The sequence below is a fragment of the Meles meles genome, chromosome 11 (assembly GCF_922984935.1).
Source record: "Meles meles chromosome 11, mMelMel3.1 paternal haplotype, whole genome shotgun sequence".
Taxonomy (NCBI): Eukaryota; Metazoa; Chordata; class Mammalia; order Carnivora; family Mustelidae; genus Meles; species Meles meles.
In genome coordinates, this window is record NC_060076.1 from 12,230,374 (window position 1) to 12,252,454 (window position 22,081).

The following is a 22,081-nucleotide window of genomic DNA, read 5'->3' on the forward strand; positions in this document are numbered from 1 at the left end:
CACATGAATAAATGTTTAACATCATTAGCCATCAGGGAAATTCAAATCAAAACCACATTGAGATACCACTTTACACCAGTTAGAATGGCAAAAATTGAAAAGGCAAGAAACAATAAATGTTGGAAAGGTTGTGGAGAAAGAGGAACCCTCTTATACTGTTGGTGGGAATGCAGGTTGGTGCAGCCACTCTGGAAAACAGTGTGAAGGTTCCTCAAAAAGTTAAAAATAGAGTGACCCTATGATGCTGCAATTGTATTACTGGGTATTTACCCGAAAGATACAGATGTAGTGAAAAGAAGGGCCACATGCACCCCAATGTTCATAGCAGCAAAGTCCACGATAGCCAAACTGTGGAAAGAGCCTAGATAGACAAATGGATAAAGAAGATGTGGTCCATATATACAATGGAATATTATTCAGTCATCAGAAGGGATGAATACCCACCATTTGCACTGACATGGGTGGAACTGGAGGGGATTGTGCTAAGTGAAATAATTCAAGCAGAGAAAAACAATTATCATATGGTTTCACTTATTTGTGGAACATAAAGAATAGCATGGAGGACATTATGAGAAGGAAGCGGAAATCTGAGGAGAGAGATGAACCATAAGAGACTATGGACTCTGGTAAACAGAGGGTTTCAGAGGAGGGAGGGGTGGGGGATGTGTTAACCAGGTAATGGGTATTAAGTAGGGCATGTATTGCATGGAGCACTGGATGTTATACTGAAACTATGAATCATGGAACACTACATCAAAAACTAATGATGTTATTGTGTGGTGTCTATCATAACAAAATAAATTTTTTTTAAAAAGCTAGTCACACGAATAGGCAGAACTCTAACACAAAACTTTCTGTCTCTGTATTATTTACTCTTTTTTGTTTTTTAAGGGTAACCTAATCTATGTCCTCCCAGGGGACACATGCATTTTTGTGTGTGTGTGACTTTTTATTATGTTGTTGGTTGCTCTTAAAATATAAATATTCATCTAAAAGCTAAGGAAATAGACTGATATATTATGTGAGACAGTGTTTTACACTGAGGGCAATAATAGAATATGTTTTATTTCCTATACATTGTTATGGATGACGCTTATCATGATATACAATATTCTCTACATAAAACCTAAAAGGAGGGGGGAGCAAGATGGCGGGGAAGTAGGAGGAGGCACCATTTCAACCTGTACCCTAAAGTGAGCTGATTACCTACCAAAGAACTCCGACCACCCATGAAATCAGCCTGAGATCAGAACTATACACGTCTGGATCTCTACTGGAGCAGAAGATGCCAGTGGCAGGTAAAGCAGACTGGGAGCATCGGACTGATATCGGAAGATAAACAAAAGGGGGAGGGAGCCACCAGAGGTGACCGATTGGAAAGTAACACCCCAACACGAGAGTGCTCTGCGTCTGGGGACCAGCATTAACTTGGAGTCTGGTTGAAAGCACTCAAAAAACAAACAGCAAAGGATCGCGGTGGCGGGGGGGTAATAGTGGGAACCTGGGCGGTTAGGGTCAGGGACCTAAGTCCCCGGACCCAGGACAGCCTCCCCTGGCGCGGAGCCAGAGAGAGTGCGGCGGAGAAATCAGGTCTCGGTCCCTGAGCCGCGAGTGCACCTGAACGCCAGCGCGCCTGAGAACGAGTGGGGTCTGTCTCCCGTGAGGGGCTGGGAGCCTGGCCTGACGGCAATCCTGAAACGCGCGCGTCCCACACCCTCCCTTGGGAAAGGTGCTCATAGGCGCTAGCCTGGAGCTCTGGCAGCAGGAAAAACCAGACATTCCCAGCCCGGGACAGCGGGAAAATTTCAGTGCGCGATCTCTGCTCGGAACCTCTCTGGCGGTCTGGAGCTGCCTAGACAGCCACAGCTGCCCTGGTTTTGGGCACAACGAGGAGCCCCTGCATCCCCAGGGACAGTGACCCAGAACCAACTCTGCCAGCAGCTTTTGCAAAACAGTCTGAGGCTTCTCTCTGAGAGGGAGGTTGGGGTGCTGTTTGCTCTCCTCTAAACCTCCAAAAACCATCAAAAGCTGTCAAGGCGAGAGAAAGCAGATGAAAGAACATAAAAACCCCCAGAGAACAAAAGGCTGAAAAAAAAAAAAACAGTTTCCTGAAAAAAAAAGAGCTCACCCCCTTGAGGGGAGCTGGAGGACCTAACTCAGGGAACATCATTGTCTGAAAACCCACGTGGCAGGCCCCTCCCCCAGAAAACCAACCAGGAAGGAAGGAAAAAAAAAAAAAAGACTACAAGAGAACAACCACCACTACTTCATAAATACAACTTTTATTTTTAACTCTTTACCAATATTCTGGTTCTTTTTTTTTATACATACAGATAATTTTTTAACCTATTTACCATCACACTGAAATGTCCAGTACATCAAATTCTTTAATAACCTTCTAACCTGAAATTTTTGATACATACACCCGTGTTTTTCTTTTGTTTTTCTATTTTTTTTAATTTTAACTTAGTTTAGTCTAGTTTATTCTTTTTTTTTTTTTTTTTTCCCTTTTTATTTATTTATTTTTTTTCAGCGTAACAGTATTCATTCTTTTTGCACAACACCCAGTGCTCCATGCAAAACGTGCCCTCCCCATCACCCACCACCTGTTCCCCCAACCTCCCACCCCTGACCCTTCAAAACCCTCAGGTTGTTTTTCAGAGTCCATAGTCTCTTATGGTTCGCCTCCCCTCCCCAATGTCCATAGCCCGCACCCCCTCTCCCAATCTTTTTTAATTTTTATTTTCTACTATACATATAGAGTTAAACTTCAAGGTAACCCCCTTTCCCCAATCAATGCTACCCCTATAGGCAAACCAGTTTCTAATCCCCCTGTAACTTAGGAAAGTTGAGTCCCTTAACAAAAACATCAAGATACCTTCAGGAAGAATCAAAATAACCTTCCTCACCCACACTGAGAATCTATAACCATTCTCCCAATTTTTCCTTCTGTCAGTGTTTCTGTGAATTTGTGTCTGTCCTGACAATATATAAATCTTATACTTGGGGTTCTTTCTGAGGAGGTTTTTCCCTTTTTTTTGCTTATATATACATATTTTTTTCTCTTGTCATATACTTTTATCACTCTTTGTCTGTCTGTTTTTGTTTGTATACTCCACAAATCTTACCTTGTGGCCCATTTGGGCTGAGCCTTCTCTTATATCTTCCCTTTTTTTCCTATCTCTCTCTCTCTTTTTTTTTTCTTCCTTTTTTCTTTCCCCCTTTTTTTTCTTTCTTCTTCTCTATTTCTTTTTCTTTTCTTTTTTCTCTCATTTGGGTGGGGAATCCTGATTGCACAGAAGCGTTCCAGGGTGCACATTGACTGCACCACAGTCGATAAGTCCAGCTGCATCTGTTTAGTCATCTCTTACCAAAATGACTAGGAGGAGGAATACCCAACAGAAGAAAAATACAGAGGATGGGCCTTCTGCAACAGAACTAATGGCTATCGACATAGACAATATGTCAGAAAAGGAATTCAGACTAACAATTATCCAGGCAATAGCTAGGTTGGAGAAAGCCATGGATGACCAAACAGAATTGATTAGGGCAGAACTGAAAGCCACCAGGGATGATGTTCACAATGTTAGGGCAGAACTGAAAGCCACCAGGGATGATGTTCAAAATGCTCTCAATGAGTTCCAGTCCAATCTAAATTCTCTAAAAGCTAGGGTAACTGAGACAGAAGATAGAATTAGTGATCTGGAGGACAAACAGATAGAGAGAAAGGATCAGGAGGAAGCCTGGAACAAACAGCTCAGAAGCCACGAAAACAGAATCAGGGAAATAAACGATGCCATGAAACGTTCCAACGTCAGAATTATTGGAATCCCTGAAGGGGAAGAAAAAGAAAGAAGTCTAGAAGATAGAGTGGAAGAAGTTGTCTATGAAAATTTTCCCAATCTCACGAATGGAAACAATGTTCATGTACTAGAGGCAGAAAGATCTCCTCCCAAGATTTTAGATTCTCGAAAGTCCTCACGGCACCTTATAGTTAAAATGGGGAATTATGTTTCAAGAGAGACCCTCTTAAAAGCAGCTAGGACAAAGAAGCTTCTTACATACAGAGGAAAGCCCATTAGAATAACGTCAGACCTTTCCACAGAGACCTGGAAAGCCAGGAAGGGCTGGCAAAATATATTCAGAGTACTAAATGAGAAGAACATGCAACCAAGAATACTCTATCCAGCAAGACTGACATTTAAAATGGATGGAGAGATAAAGAGTTTCCAAGACCGGCAAGGCTTAAAAGACTATGCAACCACCAAGCCGACACTGCAGGAAATATTAAGGGGGGTCCTATAAAAGAGAAAAAATCCTAAGAATATCATTGAACAGAAATATAGAAACAATCTATAGACAGAAAGACTTCAAAGGCAACACGATGTCAATAAAAACCTACCTCTCAATAATCACTCTCAATGTGAATGGCCTAAATGCGCCCATAAAACGACACAGGGTTGCAGATTGGATAAAACGACAGGACCCATCCATATGTTGTCTACAAGAGACCCATTTTGAACCTAAGGATGCACCCAGACTGAAAGTGAAGGGATGGAGAAGCATCTTTCATGCCAATGGGCCTCAAAAGAAGGCCGGAGTAGCAATTCTCATATCAGATAAATTAGATTTTAAACTAAAGACTGTAGTCAGAGATACAGAAGGACACTACATAATTCTTAAAGGGACTATCCGCCAAGACGATCTAACAATTGTGAATATCTATGCCCCCAATATGGGAGCACCCAATTACGTAAGAAAACTATTAATCAAGATAAAGAGCCATATTGATATGAATACAATAATAGTAGGAGATCTTAATACGCCTCTCTCAGAAATAGACAGATCATCGAAGCAGAAAATTAATAAAGAAATAAGAGCATTGAATGAAACATTGGACCAGATGGACCTCATAGACATATACAGAACATTCCACGCTAAAACAACAGAATACTCATTCTTCTCAAGTGCACATGGAACCTTCTCCAGAATAGACCACATACTGGGTCACAAAGCAGGACTCAACCGATACCAAAAGACTGACATTATTCCCTGCATATTCTCAGATCACAATGCTTTGAAACTGGAGCTCCATCACAAGGAAAATTTCAGAAGGAACTCAAACACCTGGAAGCTAAAGACCACCTTGCTTAAGAATGCTTGGATCAACCAGGAGATCAAAGACGAACTTAAACAATTCATGGAAACCAATGAGAATGAAGACACCTCGGTCCAGAACCTATGGGATACAGCAAAGGCGGTTCTAAGGGGGAAATACATAGCCATCCAAGCCTCCCTCAAAAACATTGAAAAATCCAGAATACACCAGCTGTCTCTACACCTTAAAGAACTGGAGAATCAACAACAAATCAAACCAACTCCACATGCAAGAAGGGAAATAATCAAGATTAGAGCAGAGATCAATGAGGTAGAAACGAGAGATACAGTAGAACGTATCAATGAAACTAGAAGCTGGTTTTTTGAAAGAATTAATAAGATCGATAAACCATTGGCCACACTAATCCAAAAGAAAAGAGAGAAAGCCCAAATTAATAAAATTATGAATGAAAAGGGAGAGATCACAACTAACACCAAGGAAATAGAAACAATCATGTGGCTCAGTGGATTAAGCCGCTGCCTTCGGCTCAGGTCATGATCTCGGGGTCCTGAGATCGAGCCCCGCGTCGGGCTCTCTGCTCCACGGGGAGCCTGCTTCCTCCTCTCTCTCTGCCTGCCTCTCTGCCTACTTGTGATCTCTCTCTGTCAAATAAATAAAAAATAAAATTTAAAAAAAAAAAAAAGAAATTATTACCAACAGTTATATGCCAATAAGCTAAGCAACCTAGATGAAATGGATGCATTCCTGGAAAGCTACAAACTCCCAAAATTGAACCAGGAAGAAATTGACAACCTGAATAGACCGATATCTAGTAATGAGATTGAAGCAGTGATCAAAAACCTCCCAAAAAACAAGAGCCCAGGACCTGACGGATTCCCTGGGGAATTCTACCAAACTTTCAAAGAAGAAATAACACCAATTCTCCTGAAGCTGTTCCAAAAAATTGAAGCAGAAGGAAAACTTCCAGACTCTTTTTATGAAACCAGCATTACCCTGATCCCCAAACCAGGCAAAGACCCTACCAAAAAGGAGAATTTCAGACCAATATCACTGATGAATATGGATGCAAAGATTCTCAACAAGATCCTAGCAAACAGGATCCAGCAGCACATTCAAAAGATTATCCACCATGACCAGGTGGGATTCATCCCTGGCTTGCAAGGTTGGTTCAACATTCGCAAATCAATCAGTGTGATAGAACACATCAATAAGAGAAGAGAGAAGAACCACATGGTCCTCTCAATTGATGCAGAAAAAGCATTTGACAAAATCCAGCATCCGTTCCTGATGAAAACGCTTCAAAGTATAGGGATAGAGGGAACATTCCTGAACTTCATAAAATCTATCTATGAAAGACCCACAGCAAATATCATCCTCAATGGGAAAAAGCTTGCAGCCTTCCCGTTGAGATCAGGAACACGACAAGGATGCCCACTCTCACCACTCTTGTTCAACATAGTATTAGAAGTTCTAGCAACGGCAATCAGACAACAAAGAGAAATAAAATGTATCCAAATTGGCAAGGAAGAAGTCAAACTCTCTCTCTTCGCAGATGACATGATTCTTTATATGGAAAACCCCAAAGACTCCACCCCCAAACTCCTAGAACTCATACAGCAATTCAGCAACGTGGCAGGATACAAAGTCAATGTACAGAAATCAGTGGCTTTCTTATACACTAACAATGAAAATACAGAAAGGGAAATTAGAGAATCGATTCCATTTACTATAGCACCAAAAACCATAAGACACCTGGGCATAAACCTAACCAAAGAAGTAAAGGACCTGTACTCGAGGAACTACAGAACACTCATGAAAGAAATGGAAGAAGACACAAAAAGATGGAAGACTGTTCCATGCTCTTGGATTGGAAGAATAAACATTGTTAAAATGTCTATACTGCCTAGAGCAATCTATACTTTTAATGCCATTCTGATCAAAATTCCACCGATATTTTTCAAAGAGCTGGAGCAAATAATCCTAAAATTTGTATGGAGTCAGAAGAGACCCTGAATTGCTAAGGAAATGTTGAAAAACAAAAACAAAACTGGCGGCATCACGTTACCCGATTTCAAGCTTTACTACAAAGCTGTGGTCACCAAGACAGCGTGGTACTGGCATAAAAACAGACACATAGACCAGTGGAACAGAGTGGAGAGCCCAGATATGGACCCTCAACTCTATGGTCAAATAATCTTCGACAAAACAGGAAAAAATATTCAATGGAAAAAAGACAGTCTCTTCAATAAATGGTGCTGGGAAAACTGGACAGCGATATGTAGAAGAATGAAACTCGACCATTCTCTTACACCGTTCACAAAGATAAACTCGAAATGGATAAAAGACCTCAACGTGAGACAGGAATCTATCAGAATCCTAGAGGAGAACATAGGCAGTAACCTCTTCGATATCAGCCACAGCAACTTCTTTCAAGATAAGTCTCCAAAGGCCAAGGAAACAAAAGCAAAAATGAACTTTTGGGACTTCATCAAGATCAAAAGCTTCTGCACAGCAAAGGAAACAGTCAACAAAACAAAGAGGCAACCCACGGAATGGGAGAAGATATTTGTAAATGACAGTACAGACAAAAGGTTGATATCCAGGATCTACAAAGAACTTCTCAAACTCAACACACACAAAACAGATAATCATATCAAAAAATGGGCAGAAGATATGAACAGACACTTCTCCAACGAAGACATACAAATGGCTATCAGACACATAAAAAAATGTTCATCATCACTAGCCATCAGGGAGATTCAAATTAAAACAACATTGAGATACCACCTAACACCAGTTAGAATGGCCAAAATTAGCAAGACAGGAAACAACGTGTGCTGGAGAGGATGTGGAGAAAGGGGAACCCTCTTACACTGTTGGTGGGAATGCAAGTTAGTGCAGCCACTTTGGAGAACAGTGTGGAGATTCCTGAAGAAATTAAGAATAGAGCTTCCCTATGACCCTGCAATTGAACTGCTGGGTATTTACCCCAAAGATACAGATGTAGTGAAAAGAAGGGCCATCTGTACCCCAATGTTTATTGCAGCAATGGCTACGGTTGCCAAACTGTGGAAAGAAGCAAGATGCCCTTCAACGGATGAATGGATAAGGAAGATGTGGTCCATATACACAATGGAGTATTATGCCTCCATCCGAAAGGACGAATACCCAACTTTTGTAGCAACATGGACAGGACTGGAAGAAATTATGCTGAGCGAAATAAGTCAAGCAGAGAGAGTCAAGTATCATATGGTCTCACTTATTTGTGGAGCATAACAAAGAACATGGAGGACATGGGGAGATGGAGAGGAGAGGGAGTTGAGGGAAACTGGAAGGGGAGATGAACCATGAGAGACTATGGACTCTGAAAAACAACCAGAGGGTTATGAAGGGGCGGTGGGAGGGGGTGGGGTGGGGTGGGAGGTTGAGGAACCAGGTGGTGGGTAATAGGGAGGGCACGTACTGCATGGAGCACTGGGTGTGATGCCAAAACAATGAACACTGTTATGCTGTAAATAAGCAAATAAAAATAAATTAATTAATTAAATTTAAAAAAAAAATAAATAAATAAAAAATAAAAAAATTTAAAAAAAGAGTCAAAAAAAAAAAAAACCTAAAAGGAAATGTTCTTTCTGATTTCAGTGCCAAGAATAGTTGTTATCCTCGTTTTTCAGATGAAAAAATCATCTGAAAATCAGAAAGATTTCTGAAAGAGAAAGAGATTTCTGATTTCTGAAAATCAGAAAGAACATTTCCTTTTAGGTTTTATGTAGAGAATATTGTATATCATGATGAAGAAATTCAGACTAACAGACAATAAGTAACATGCTAAAAGCAACAAACTTACTGGTGAGATAGGAATTCTATTGAATATCTTCTTTCTTCAACCATAACTCTTAAAAGACCACACTGAGCCTAAACTCTGAAAACACATACAATATTTTTCCAAAGTCCTTTTGCTAAATATGACAATAACTGTTGCTCTATCCTGTACTTTAAACATATATAAACTGACATTAACCTAAGCCCACATAGAAAATTTTGAATCCACACGTCTGCCAACATACTGGAACATACCAAACACCACTGATCTACCCTTCCTGAATCCCCTGAAAACTGCAACCTCCCCAGTTCTAGAATATACCAGGTCCATACATGACTCCCCAAACATAATAATATTCACCCACATAAATACTTGTTCACCCTTGATAACCCAGAATTGGGAAAACTGAAACACACCCTTGAGATGTTGCACTGAGGTTAAGAAGCTCTGGCATGAGTTTCCACATGGAGACAGGAAGCCTCAGAGCTCCCCTGTCCCTTGGAGTCAGCCCTGATGGGTGTGATTCCCAGTCTGCTTACTCTGCTTTGAACAATCACAGGAGCAGCTCCCTTGAGAGATCTATCACACCACACTTCTTCAGCCTAACAAGGACTCTAGAGGCCAACGGAGCAGAGCTTGGACTCAGGAGATGCTGCCTGGGCTTTCACAATCGAGTCCTTGTCCCTTGAGTCAGGACATCTCTGCTTTCTGAGATGGGGAGCTGGGAAAGCAGCAGCATGCTGGGGACCAGACATGAGGGGTTAGAGGCCAGTGAACTTGTTATCCTTCCCAAGTAACATATCCATTCGCCTGCCTTTCCTATTCCTCTCCTTGTTCACCAGCCCAGAATGTCATGGGAGACACATGAGGGGGCTGTGCTTGGCTGAGAAGCAGACTGGCAGGTGAGTAGTAGGAGTGGTGCAGACCAGCTTCTAGAAACACTGGGAAGGAAAGAACAGCGTCTGGATGTGGAGGTGAGCTTCAGTAAACTAACCACTTGCTTGGCTCCTCCAACCTCTGGCACCTACACTTTCCTCCCTGATAGTTTCAAATATTTCATGGGTTAAGCAGTCTTAGGGTCCAACTGAAATCTCCATCTGGATTTTAGTTTTCAGTCCATCCATTTTGACCTCTCGGGCAGTTTACACTGTGGGCTTCGGTGGAAGGAAAACACCATCAGGAAAGGATAGGAGAGGAGAGAAGAGGAGAAGAAGATAGAAAGAGAGAGAGAAAGAAAGGAAGAGAAGAAGAGAGAGGGAGAGAAAGAAAGAAAGAAAGAAAGAGAAGAAGAGAGAGGGAGAGAAAGAAAGAAAAGAAAGGAAGGAAGGGAAAGAGAGAAAAAGAAAAGGAGGAAGAAAGAAAGGGAGTAAAAGAGGGGGAAGGAAGGAAGGAAAAGAAACAAAGAAAAGAAAACAAGGGAAGAAGGAAGGATGTAAGGAAAGAAAGAAAATGGGAAAGGGAAAGGGGTTAAAAGCCATGTATTTCAGCCTCACCCACTCACCTTGTGCTTTGAGAACTCTTCTTCCTGATTCTTAGATTTTAAAAACCTTCCTTTCTCCTAGTCATCAGAATAGGTGATCCTCACATCTGTGACCTGGATCGCCCAAACTCATTAATTAATCCAAATTTCCACTAATTTCTGGTTTCCACAGGCAGCCCTTTCACAAATGGCTCCTTGTGTAATATTGATCTGTGTTTGACAAATTGTTTGGCAGGCATGGTATCTCACTTGCTATTCATAAAACATCAGGAATCAGCTTAAGAACAAGTGACAGAGGACAAATCAAACCCCATCCAGAACACTGCCCAGCACTGACCACAACTCCACATGACAGATATGCCCCATCCATGCATGGCCAAATTTTTTCTGCCTGGTTTAGGCCAGATAATCATGGATGTTCAAAACTTCAAATCCCCCATCTGCATAACACAGAAAGATAGGCACCTCCCTAGCCACTGCAAGGATAGATTCTGAATATGGAAGAAGACGCTTGTCAGTTAAGGGGGATAGAAGGGACAGTCATGTGGGAAATAACCACTGTGAGGCAAACAGTGCCTGTGTATGATTGTAACCCAAGATATAGACACACAGACATGAGGAGGTGTAGCCTAAGGGTTAAGATCATGTGCCTCCGAGTGATGCAGCTTGGGGTTCAAATCCTGATTGCTACTCACTTCTTTGGTGACCTTGAGCAAACCACTGCACCTCTAAGCCTCAGACTCCTGTTAACACATGCCTCATGGTCCCTCATCATTTGTGGCATTTGTGAGGTCCTTAACACAAGCTTGACATGTAAAAAAATTTTCAACGATACTGTTTATTGTTATTAACTTTAATTACTGGTTCACTCAAATCATGCAGTGCATGAACTAACATTTCTTCTGTAAGCTCTTGCAAAACCCATGAGATTAGTCTGACAACTTGGCAGTGACAAGGATATTTTAAGCATGTGTGTTAACTGATTTTGAGGACAACCAGCCATAAGGGTTATAAGGGAAAGTGACACTGAGACTTATGATGATCAAGAGTTTCTCTTGAGTCAGGGCACTTGGGCGGCTCTGCTGGTTAAGCATCTGACTCTTGATCTCTTGTCATGATCGCAGGGTCATGGGATAGAGCCCTCTATAGGCTCCACACTGGGCATAGAGCCTGCTTAAGATCCTCTCTCTCCCTCTGCCTCTGCCCCTCTCCTGCTTGCCTTCTCACTCTTGAATGCTCTTTCTCAAAAGAAAAAGAAAATGTAAGCATTCTTTAAGAATTTGTTTACTTAGCAGCCTCCACATATGCAATAAATAATCAGCTATGCACATAACATCATTTAATTGTAATATAATTACTGCATTTTAATTGTTTAACACATTAATATTTCAATGTTAAATAAATTAATATATTAATTAGAATAACAATACTTAATCTATGAAAAGTTCAATGTAAAAGGATCATGAAAAAGGTGTGAAAGAATATGGTACTTCTAAAATTATTTCAAACACATTGGTGATTTAAGTACATGCACTATAGAAATTTTTATGGTAAGTAGGAATATATAAATAACAATATCTCAAACCATTTGAAAATCTCTATGTAATATGTCCATTAATGAGGTATAGATGGATATGCTGACTCTAAAAAGTTGATTTAAGGGACCTCTGGGTGGCTCAGTCAGTTGAGCATCTGCCTTTGGCTCAGGTCATGATCCCGGGGTCCTGGGATTGAGCCATGCATTGGGCTCCCTGCTCAAAGAGGAGTCTGCTTTTCCCTCTCCCTCTGCTGCTCCCCTTGCTTGTGCTTTCTCTTACTCTCTCTCACACTATCTGTCAAATAAATAAATAAAATCTTTTTTTAAGTTGATTTAAAACACTTTGCTTATATAAGATTTCTCATTACAGAGTTTTTTGTTATAGCAAGAAAATGGAGGCCACGTTGATGTCAATCACCAGGTAGCTGGATAAGGCTGAAAAGGCTGAAAATATTTCGACACTTAATATATAAAAATTTACTATGTTCTCTTAAGTATTTTTGTCAAAACATATGACTGGTAAATTATAAAACATGAGCTGAATACTTAACAATGGATACCCATGCTGTACAAATGTGATTTAGGACAAAATAGCAGAGAAATGAAAAATAATTTACAGTGAGGGGAAACTTGCACAGACTGGTGATGATAGCATGGCATGAGCTAAGGAGGATGAACCCCTCACCCTGTGCTCAGAGGAGAAAAAGCCCATTTTGTTTGCGTTAAACATTCACCTTAGATTTTTTTTGTTGGATATTTTGGTAAATTCATCCCCCATCCATCTCCATTCCTTATACACTTCTTGATGTTGTTTGTTGTTGATCTGTTTCCCCACCTAGAACATGAGCTACTTAATACATTGATTTCCCTGTCTTTATTGCTAAATCTCCAGCAAGAGAACAGTGTTTTCACAGAATAGGAACTGATGAACTGGAATCAGTGAGGTCCATCTCTGATGATTTCTGTCCTTTTTTTTTTTTTTAATTAAGGTCAATTAGCCAACATATATAATACGTCATTGGTTTTTAACATAGTATTCAATGATTCATTCGTTGTGTATAACATCCAGTGCAACTCTCATGTTTTCTAAAGGAAAATTCTTCTCTGTCCTTCCACTCTTCACAATAAGGCCTTGTGATGCCATGGATTTGAGAAGGGAGGGCCACATCAAGGAGGATTGACAAGCTGTCCCAGAAAACAAAGACTTGCTGGGTTGTGGACTTGGAGTAAGATAAATAACAAAACATCGTGGATATAACTAGACCCAAGCCAATGGCAAGAGTCAACCAAACCAGCAGTGTCTCTGAGTTCATTCTCCTGGGACTCTCCTCCAGGCCTGAAGACCAGACACCACTCTTTTTCCTCTTCCTCACCATGTACCTGGTCACCATAATCGGGAACCTACTCATCATCCTGGCCATCCACTCTGACCCCCAGCTCCAGACCCCCATGTATTTCTTCTTGAGTTTCCTGTCCTTCACTGACATTTGCTTTACAACAACCGTTGTCCCCAGGATGCTTGTGAACTTCCTGTCAGAGAAGACCATCTCCTATGCTGGGTGTCTGACACAGATGTATTTCATTTATGCTCTGGGCAACACTGACAGCTGCCTTCTGGCAGTCATGGTCTTTGATCGCTATGTGGCCATCTGTGACCCCTTCCACTATGTCACCACCATGAACCACCACTGCTGTGTCCTGCTGGTGGCCTTTTCCTGCTCACTTCCTTACCTCCACTCACTCCTACATACACTGCTACTGAATCGCCTCACCTTCTGTGACTCCAATGTTATCCATCACTCCCTCTGTGACCTCAGTCCCCTGATGAAGTTGTCGTGCTCCCCCACTTTTGTCAATGAAATTGTGATAATGTCAGAGTGTTCTATTGTTTTGGGGACCCCCTTTCTGTGCATTATTTTCTCTTATCTTCGAATCCTCATTGCAGTTCTCAAGATCCCCTCAGCCGCTGGGAAACGCAAAGCCTTCTCCACCTGTGGCTCTCACCTCACCGTGGTAGCACTCTTTTATGGAAGCATCTTCTATGTCTATTTACAGCCCCTGTCCACCTACACTGCCAGGGACCACATAGCAACACTTGTCTACACAGTTCTGTCCTCCATGCTAAACCCTTTTATCTACAGTCTGAGAAACAAAGATCTGAAACAGGGCCTGAAGAAGCTGATGGGCAGGAAGAAGTCCCAGGCAGCACCCTCTTGACAAACCCACAAATGTAATCTGCTCCACTCAAGTCTGATCTCTACTAGACCTTTGTGAAAACTGAACTGTTTCAAGTTAGCTTTTTTAACCCATGTGAGATAAAGCTCACATCCATTGATGACAGCTGACCAATTGTCCCTGCCTCTGCTGAAATCATGATATTTTCCTCACTATTCCTCCATTTTCACATTAAGATTCATTATGTTATCATCCTCCAAATGTTGCTTTTAACGAATTCTCTTGTCACAAGTATTTCCTGAACAAATTGCTCTCTTTTTATTAAGACCTCCTCTCCAAAACCCTTTGCAATACAGTATATTGCTGAAAATGATCACTGAACTTGCAGCTTTTGAGTGTCTTTGCAAACATTTCAAGGGGAAAGGATTGAGGGAGAGAATGAAGGGAAGGAGGAGAATTACATTCTAGTTACTTTTCTCATGAGGATTTTTATAATTCCTTATTTTTTCTTTCAAAAAACTTTTCCTAAACGTATGTTGGATATTGAGATTTTCTTCAGTAATTTTCAGATTGTAGCAGATAAAAAACAACCTAAAATCCAATCAATAAGGAATGAGAAAATAATGATTAATCACATAGAATGTAAGAATATGCAGCAGGTCAAAAGAATCAAATGGATGTATTCCTTGAAAAGCCACTAGGTCTAAAAATCAAGATGTGGAACAAGTATAAAAGTGTGAATTTATTATGTTTTTAAAAACTATATGAATCTGTGTGTGTGTGTGTGTGTGTGTGTGTGTTTGTGTGTAGTCACTAGAGTAAGAATGGAAGTGCAGTGGGGGACAGAGAGGGAGAGAATTCCCAACTCATACACAGTCGTAACATCTGAACTTTTTAAATTAATATATATATAGCTCATGTAATATGAACTTATTAATATATCAGATGACCAAAATAATAGTGAAAGAATTTCTTTGTATGATACCAAAGAAGAGAAAGTTTCTAGGTGTATGGATCATTATTTGACTCTTTAACTTCAGTGATACTTTAATAGTGTAAAGCATTCAAAGTAGCAAAACTTATGAAAGTTTAGAAATATATCTGCCTTGTCCTAGTGCATCAAGTGTTTTCAGTTCTAAACAAGAGGTCATTGTAATTTGTATTCCTCTGTGACTTCCTTCCCTAACCACAGTCTATAGATCCCAACAGCAAATATGGCCCCCTGCCACTGAGTAGGCTGTGGGAGAGTGAACCCTGATTCTACCCAGTTTATTCCAAGCCTGAGCACAGGAGCCTGACTTAGACATTGACAAGCCCATTATAATTTTTAAAATTTTTTATTATGTTCAGTTAGCCAACATATATTACATCATTGGCTTTTGATGTAGTGTTCAATGATTCATTATAAAATTTAAATGAAAATAAAAAATAACCTTAAACAGCCAAGACACTCTGAAGAAAAAAAATCACAAAGTTGGAGGAAACATATTACCAAATTTCAAGACTTTTACAAAGTTAACATAATTAATTTAGTTTAGTATTATATCCAAATACATAAATAGAACAGTTGAACATAGGGGAAAAAAGAAAAGAGAGGCAAACTATAAAACAGACTCTTAACTATAGAGAATAAACTTGGGTTTGCCAGAAAGGAGGTGGGCAGGAAGATGGGTTAAATGGGTGATGGGTATTAAGGACTGCACTTGTGATGAGTACTGGGCATTGTATGTAAGTGAGGAATCAGTAAATTCTGCTCCTAAAACTAATATTACACTATATGTTAACTAACTAATTACTAAATTCTGTTCCTGAAACTAATACTACACTATATGTTAACTAATATTACACTATGTTATACTATATGTTAATAATTTAAGTTAAAACTTTTTTTAAATGTAGGAATCCTTGACTCCCTTTCTCTCACACTCTCAATCCATCAGCAGCTCTTGTCAATTTCAACTTAAAACCAAATAGAGCATTCACCAAATTTTTACTACTTCCTCTGCTACCATCCTAGCTTATTACTTCTTAACTGCACTGTTGCAGTAGCTCCTAGATGGTCCCCCTGCTTGACACAGCTCCCTTCTCCAGCCAGAGTGATCCTGTTTAAAGCTGAGCCATGTTACTCTCCTGGTGAAAAACTTCCAAGGGCTACACAAATAATTCACAGCAAAAATCAAATCACATTTCTTTTTTTTATTTAATTTCTTTTCAGTGTAACAGAATTCATTGTTTATGCACCACACCCAGTGCTCCATGCAATACGTGCCTTCCATAATATGAGGCACCACTTGGCTCCCCCAACCTCCTACCCCCTGCCCCTTCAAAACCCTCAGATTGTTTTTCAGAGTCCATAGTCTCTCATGGTTCACCTCCCCTTCCAATTTCCCCCAACTCCCTTCTCCTCTCCATCTCCCCATGTCCTCCATGTCATTTGTTATGCTCCACAAATAAGTGAAACCATATGATACTTGACCTCTCTACTTGACTAATTCACTCAGCATAATCTCTTCCAGTCCTGTCCATGTTGCTACAAAAGTTGGGTATTCATCCTTTTTAATGGAGGTATAATACTCCATTGTGTATATGGACCACATCTTCCTTATCCATTCGTCTGTTGAAGGGCATCTTGGTTCTTTCCACTGTTTGGCGACTGTGGTCATTGCTGCTATAAACATTGGGGTACAGATGGCCCTTCTTTTCACTACATCTGTATCTTTGGGGTAAATACCCAGTAGTGCAATTGCAGGGTCATAGGGAAGCTCTATTTTTAATTTCTTGAGGAATCTCCACACTGTTCTCCAAAGTGGCTGCACCAACTTGCATTCCCACCAACAGTGGTAAATACCCAGTAGTGCAATGGAAATTAAATTTAAAAAAAAAAGAAAGAAATGTAATAGACAAAATATATGTGTAAGAATTATATGATATCTTTAAATAAAACATTTAAGTATCACAAAAAAAAGAAAAAAGAAACATGCTTGATGCGATGAACACAAGACTGGAGGAAAGAGAGAAAAGAATGAATGACACAGAACAGAAAATAATGGAAAATATCAAAGTTGAACAAAAGAGAGAATGAAGAATCATGCAACAAAAGAATAGACTTTTTGGGAACTCAGCAATTCCATTAAATGTAATAACATTTGCATAATAAGAGTCTCAGAAGGAAGAATGGACTGTTTTAGAGGGGAGGCAGGTGGGGAGATGGGTTGGTCTGGTGATGGGTATTAAGGACAGCATGTATTGCATGGAGCACTGGGTATTGTAAGTAAATAAGGAATCTTGGAACATTACTGTACCGTAATGTTCTGTACTCTATTGTGACAAACATAATAAAAAATAATATATCAAGTGTAAATAAGTAAATAAAATAAAACATTAAAAAAATCAAATCACAAAACCTAAAGGCCCTATGCCCTGTCGGCTTTAAAATTATTGCCTCAAAAACAAAAACAAAAGAACAATAACAACCAAAAAAACAAACAAACAAACAAAAAAAACCCCACATATATATAAATATATCTCCTCCTGCTCTTCTGCATGCTCACTGTCCTTTAGGGATGAATCTCATTTTTGTTCCTGAACATAGCTGGCATCATCTCATCTCAGAAATGTTGCAGTTGCTGTACCTGCTCCCTGAAATACTTTCCCTGCAAACATCCCAGTGGCTCTGTGCCCTGCTGCCTTGAATTCTTTCACCCTCTTGGTGAAACCAACCTCATCACACTCCTTAACATTGCAGTCTATCCCCTGCATTCCTCATTTATCCACTACACTACATTTTATAGCACTTAAAAACCATGAAACTTACATATTAAGTCTATTTTCACTGTCTTACCACTACAATATAAGCTCCACAAGAGGAAATTATTTTTGTCTGATTGGTTTACTTCTAGAAATTTCCATAAACACAGTAGACACATAATAAACACCTGTCAAAAAATCAGTTACTTTAATATATATTTATCTTTTTCTTTTTTACAAACCAGGTCATGCTGTTTGTGAAGCAAAACATAACTCATTGTCATAACCTAGAATTAAGAAGGCCTAATTAAACTGTCCCCACAAAGAAAGTTCTAGTTTATATATATATATATATATATATATATATATATATATACATACATACATACATACAGTCTAAATTGGCTTAGGGAATTTGGAAATGAGATTTCATGCACTGTGCTCCTCTGTTGGATTTTTGTCAGAGGCAAAAACTGATTTAAGGATAATAAAGTCAAAATCTTTGCAATATGTTTAGATTTCGGGAAACAATCAGATGCAACATGTAACTAGCAACTACATTACAAATGCAAACATTCTCAACTTTATTACTCTAAGCACTTGCAGCAACACATACTCTGTGTAACTACAGGACATGATAGACAAAAGGACAAAGAAACTAAAACGTTTATTATCTCATTTACAAAAACTGGTGCACACTATGAATGCTCATTAAATATTACATTAGCCATTTTTATACAAACAACAACATTTATTTGCCACTTTTTATTTAAATTCCAGTATACTTAACATAGTTTTATGTTAGTTTCAGGTGTACAACATAGTGTTTCAACAATTATATATATTACTCAGTGGCTAATATATGTATATTAGCCATTGTGATGACTTTTTGTTTATCTAAAACTATGTTTCACAAACCTTCATACCAATTCAACTGTAATTATCCAAATGTTACTTTCATTCTAAAGACAAGTAGCCAATCACATTTGAAAATTCTTATCTTTTCAAATTGGTATCACTAAGAGGTAAGAAGGTATAACTTACACAAAATGCAATGTTATTCCGACGTCTAATCTTAGTTTAAGATTGTTCCTCTTTTTCAAGAGAAAAAATATAATCTTCCTGCAGAAAAAGAAGTTCATGTATTTTGATATCATGACAAGTCATTCTTACCTCTTCAGATGGATAAGGAAGTACCTTAAGATGTTGACTTTGCAAAAATGAGAGCTGCTGATAATACCACATACCAAGGGTTATGTGAACATAATGAGGACAAGAAGGGATATACCGGAATCAAGGCAATAGATTATGGAGATCATAACCTGAATATTTTTATTTCAATAGGTTCTAGAAAAATAGACAGGGAATACAATCCAGGCAGGCGTCCAAAAAGGGGGAGAGACCATTGAAATCAAGAAAAATTTGGAGGACACCAGTGTATCAGTTAGCTTTTGGTACATAAAAAATCATCCCAAAACTTAGTGGCTTACACAACAAACTTTGTTTATGTGACAATTTCATTGGCTGACAATTTGGGCTGGGAATATGTTCAGCTGGATGGGGCTTCTTGTCTGGTTTTGGTTCCCTTTATCTCCACAAGGGCTCACTCATGCCTCTGCTATTACCTACCAGGTCACCTGGGAGCTGGTTGATTGTTAGCTGGAGGATCTTGGTTCTCCTCCCTGTGGCCCCCATCTTCACACAGACTAGGTTGGACTAGTTCACATAGTAGTCTCAAGGTTCCAAGAGCAGCAGCAACAGAGTCTGCCTAGGCTTGGAAATCTCACACCACTTTCACTGACTCTGTTAGTCAAAATCAACAAGTCCTGCCCAGATTCAGTGGGTAGGGGAAAAAAAACACTTGCAAGGAGGTACTGCAAAGTGACTTGGCCATTTTTGCAATTTACCACTGTCACCTCCACAATTTTCAAGGGCATGTCCCTGGAAATATCACTAGGAAAATTAAGAACATGGTATTAAGGAGGGTACATGTTGTGTACATGTGTACATGTTGTGATGAGCCCTGGGTGTTTTATGCAAATAATGAATTATTCAACACTACAATAATAATGATGATGATGATAATAATAATAAAACAACTTTTAAAGTAAAACTTGAAAATTAAAATAGCAAAAGAAAAAATAATTAAATAATGAGAAGTGAGTAAACAACTCAATATTGTGCAGGACAAAGTAAGACACACATCTCCTCCCTCACGACAGAAGTGTAGTGGAGTGACTCACAAATGGCCACATACCTGTCATATGCCATCACAGCAAGAAGGAAATTGTCAAAACAAACAAAAATTATGAAAAAATATGTCTGTGTTACACACCCTGCATAGGGGAATGTATTGATCTTGAGCAAGCATGTTTATCAGCATCTTAGGGATGGAGAGAAATGAAAAGGAAACATCAGTGAAGGCCAAGTAGCTGAGGAAGAAATACATAGGGGTGTGGAGGCGAAAGTCCAGCCTAATGAGCAGGATGATGAGCAGATTCCCCAGCACCATGGTCAGGTACATGCCCAGGAACAGGGAAGAACAGGCATTGCTGTTCTGGCCAGATGGGGAGCCCCAGGAGTGACTCAGACACGCTGCTCATGTTCTCCCTCTTAATTGTCTCCTTAATCTCTGCTGAGATTAAAAGAGTAGGAAATATCAGGGACTGAGATATGGTGGTTGTCATTACTGTGTGCACATTACAGCCACATGCCTTTTTTCCCCGCCAAGACTGTGAAAATTGAAACAAACCACAAATTTTGCTGTCTGAATTTTCTGTCTGCCCCCTTCTGGTCACAGAATGCATCAGACTTCCAACAGCACACAAGAATTCCTTCAAAGGAGACCAGAATAAATTTCTTCACTTATTGAGTCACGTTCCAGATGCTTTCTTGGCACTGGGAATAGAACAGAAAATAAATATACAATGGAAAAAAGACAGTCTCTTCAATAAATGGTGCTGGGAAAACTGGCCAGCGATATGTAGAAGAATGAAACTCGACCATTCTCTTACACCATACACAAAGATAAACTCGAAATGGATAAAAGACCTCAACGTGAGAGAGGAATCTATCAGAAAACTAGAGGAGAACATAGGCAGTAACCGCTTCGATATCAGCCACAGCAACTTCTTTCAAGATATGTCTCCAAAGGCCAAGGAAACAAAAGCAAAAATGAACTTTTGGGACTTCATCAAGATCAAAAGCTTCTGCACAGCAAAGGAAACAGTCAACAAAACAAAAAGGCAACCCACGGAATGGGAGAAGATATTTGCAAATGACAGTACAGACAAAAGGTTGATATCCAGGATCTACAAAGAACTTCTCAAACTCAACACACACAAAACAGATAATCATATCAAAAAATGGGCAGAAGATATGAACAGACACTTCTCCAATGAAGACATACAAATGGCTATCAGACACATGAAAAAATGTTCATCATCACTAGCCATCAGGGAGATTCCAATTAAAACCACATTGAGATACCACCTAACACCAGTTAGAATGACCAAAATTCGCAAGACAGGAAACAACGTGTGTTGGAGAGGATGTGGAGAAAGGGGAACCCTCTTACACTGTTGGTGGGAATGCAAGTTAGTGCAGCCACTTTGGAGAACAGTGTGGAGATTCCTGAAGAAATTAAGAATAGAGCTTCCTTATGACCCTGCAATTGCACTGCTGGGTATTTACCCCAAAGATACAGACGTAGTGAAAAGAAGAGCCATCTGTACCCCAATGTTTATAGCAGCAATGGCCACGGTCGCCAAACTGTGGAAAGAACCAAGATGCCCTTCAACGGATGAATGGATAAGGAAGATGTGGTCCGTATACACAATGGAGTATTATGCCTCCATCAAAAAGGATGAATACCCAACTTTTGTAGCAACATGGACGGGACTGGAAGAGATTATGCTGAGTGAAATAAGTCAAGCAGAGAGAGTCAAGTATCATATGGTCTCACTTATTTGTGGAGCATAACAAATAACATGGAGGACATGGGGAGATGGAGAGGAGAGGGAGTTGAGGGCAACTGGAAGGGGAGATGAACCATGAGAGACTATGGACTCTGAAAAACAACCAGAGGGTTTTGAAGGGGCGGGGGGGGTGGGAGGTGAGGAACCAGGTGGTGGGTAATAGGGAGGGCACTTACTGCATGGAGCACTGGGTGTGATGCCAAAACAATGAACACTGTTATGC

At 39.9% G+C, this 22,081-nt stretch overlaps 2 protein-coding genes across 2 annotated transcripts in view; one reads left to right on the forward strand and one right to left on the reverse strand.

The window, feature by feature from the left end:
* The window catches only part of LOC123952539 (olfactory receptor 1J4-like), a 36,678-nt gene extending 16,110 nt beyond the window's left edge, over positions 1-20,568 (reverse strand). The window contains 6 exon segments of the mRNA XM_046021818.1: positions 14,596-14,605; positions 15,364-15,388; positions 18,511-18,539; positions 20,071-20,242; positions 20,244-20,418; positions 20,420-20,568. Of these exon segments, the coding sequence (XP_045877774.1) occupies positions 14,596-14,605; positions 15,364-15,388; positions 18,511-18,539; positions 20,071-20,242; positions 20,244-20,418; positions 20,420-20,568 (560 nt within the window).
* Positions 13,232-14,176, forward strand: LOC123953573 (olfactory receptor 1L8-like). The gene has a single exon (XM_046023962.1). The coding sequence runs from the start codon at positions 13,232-13,234 to the stop codon at positions 14,174-14,176; it is 945 nt and encodes a 314-aa protein (XP_045879918.1).
* Positions 20,569-22,081: the final 1,513 nt, after the last annotated feature.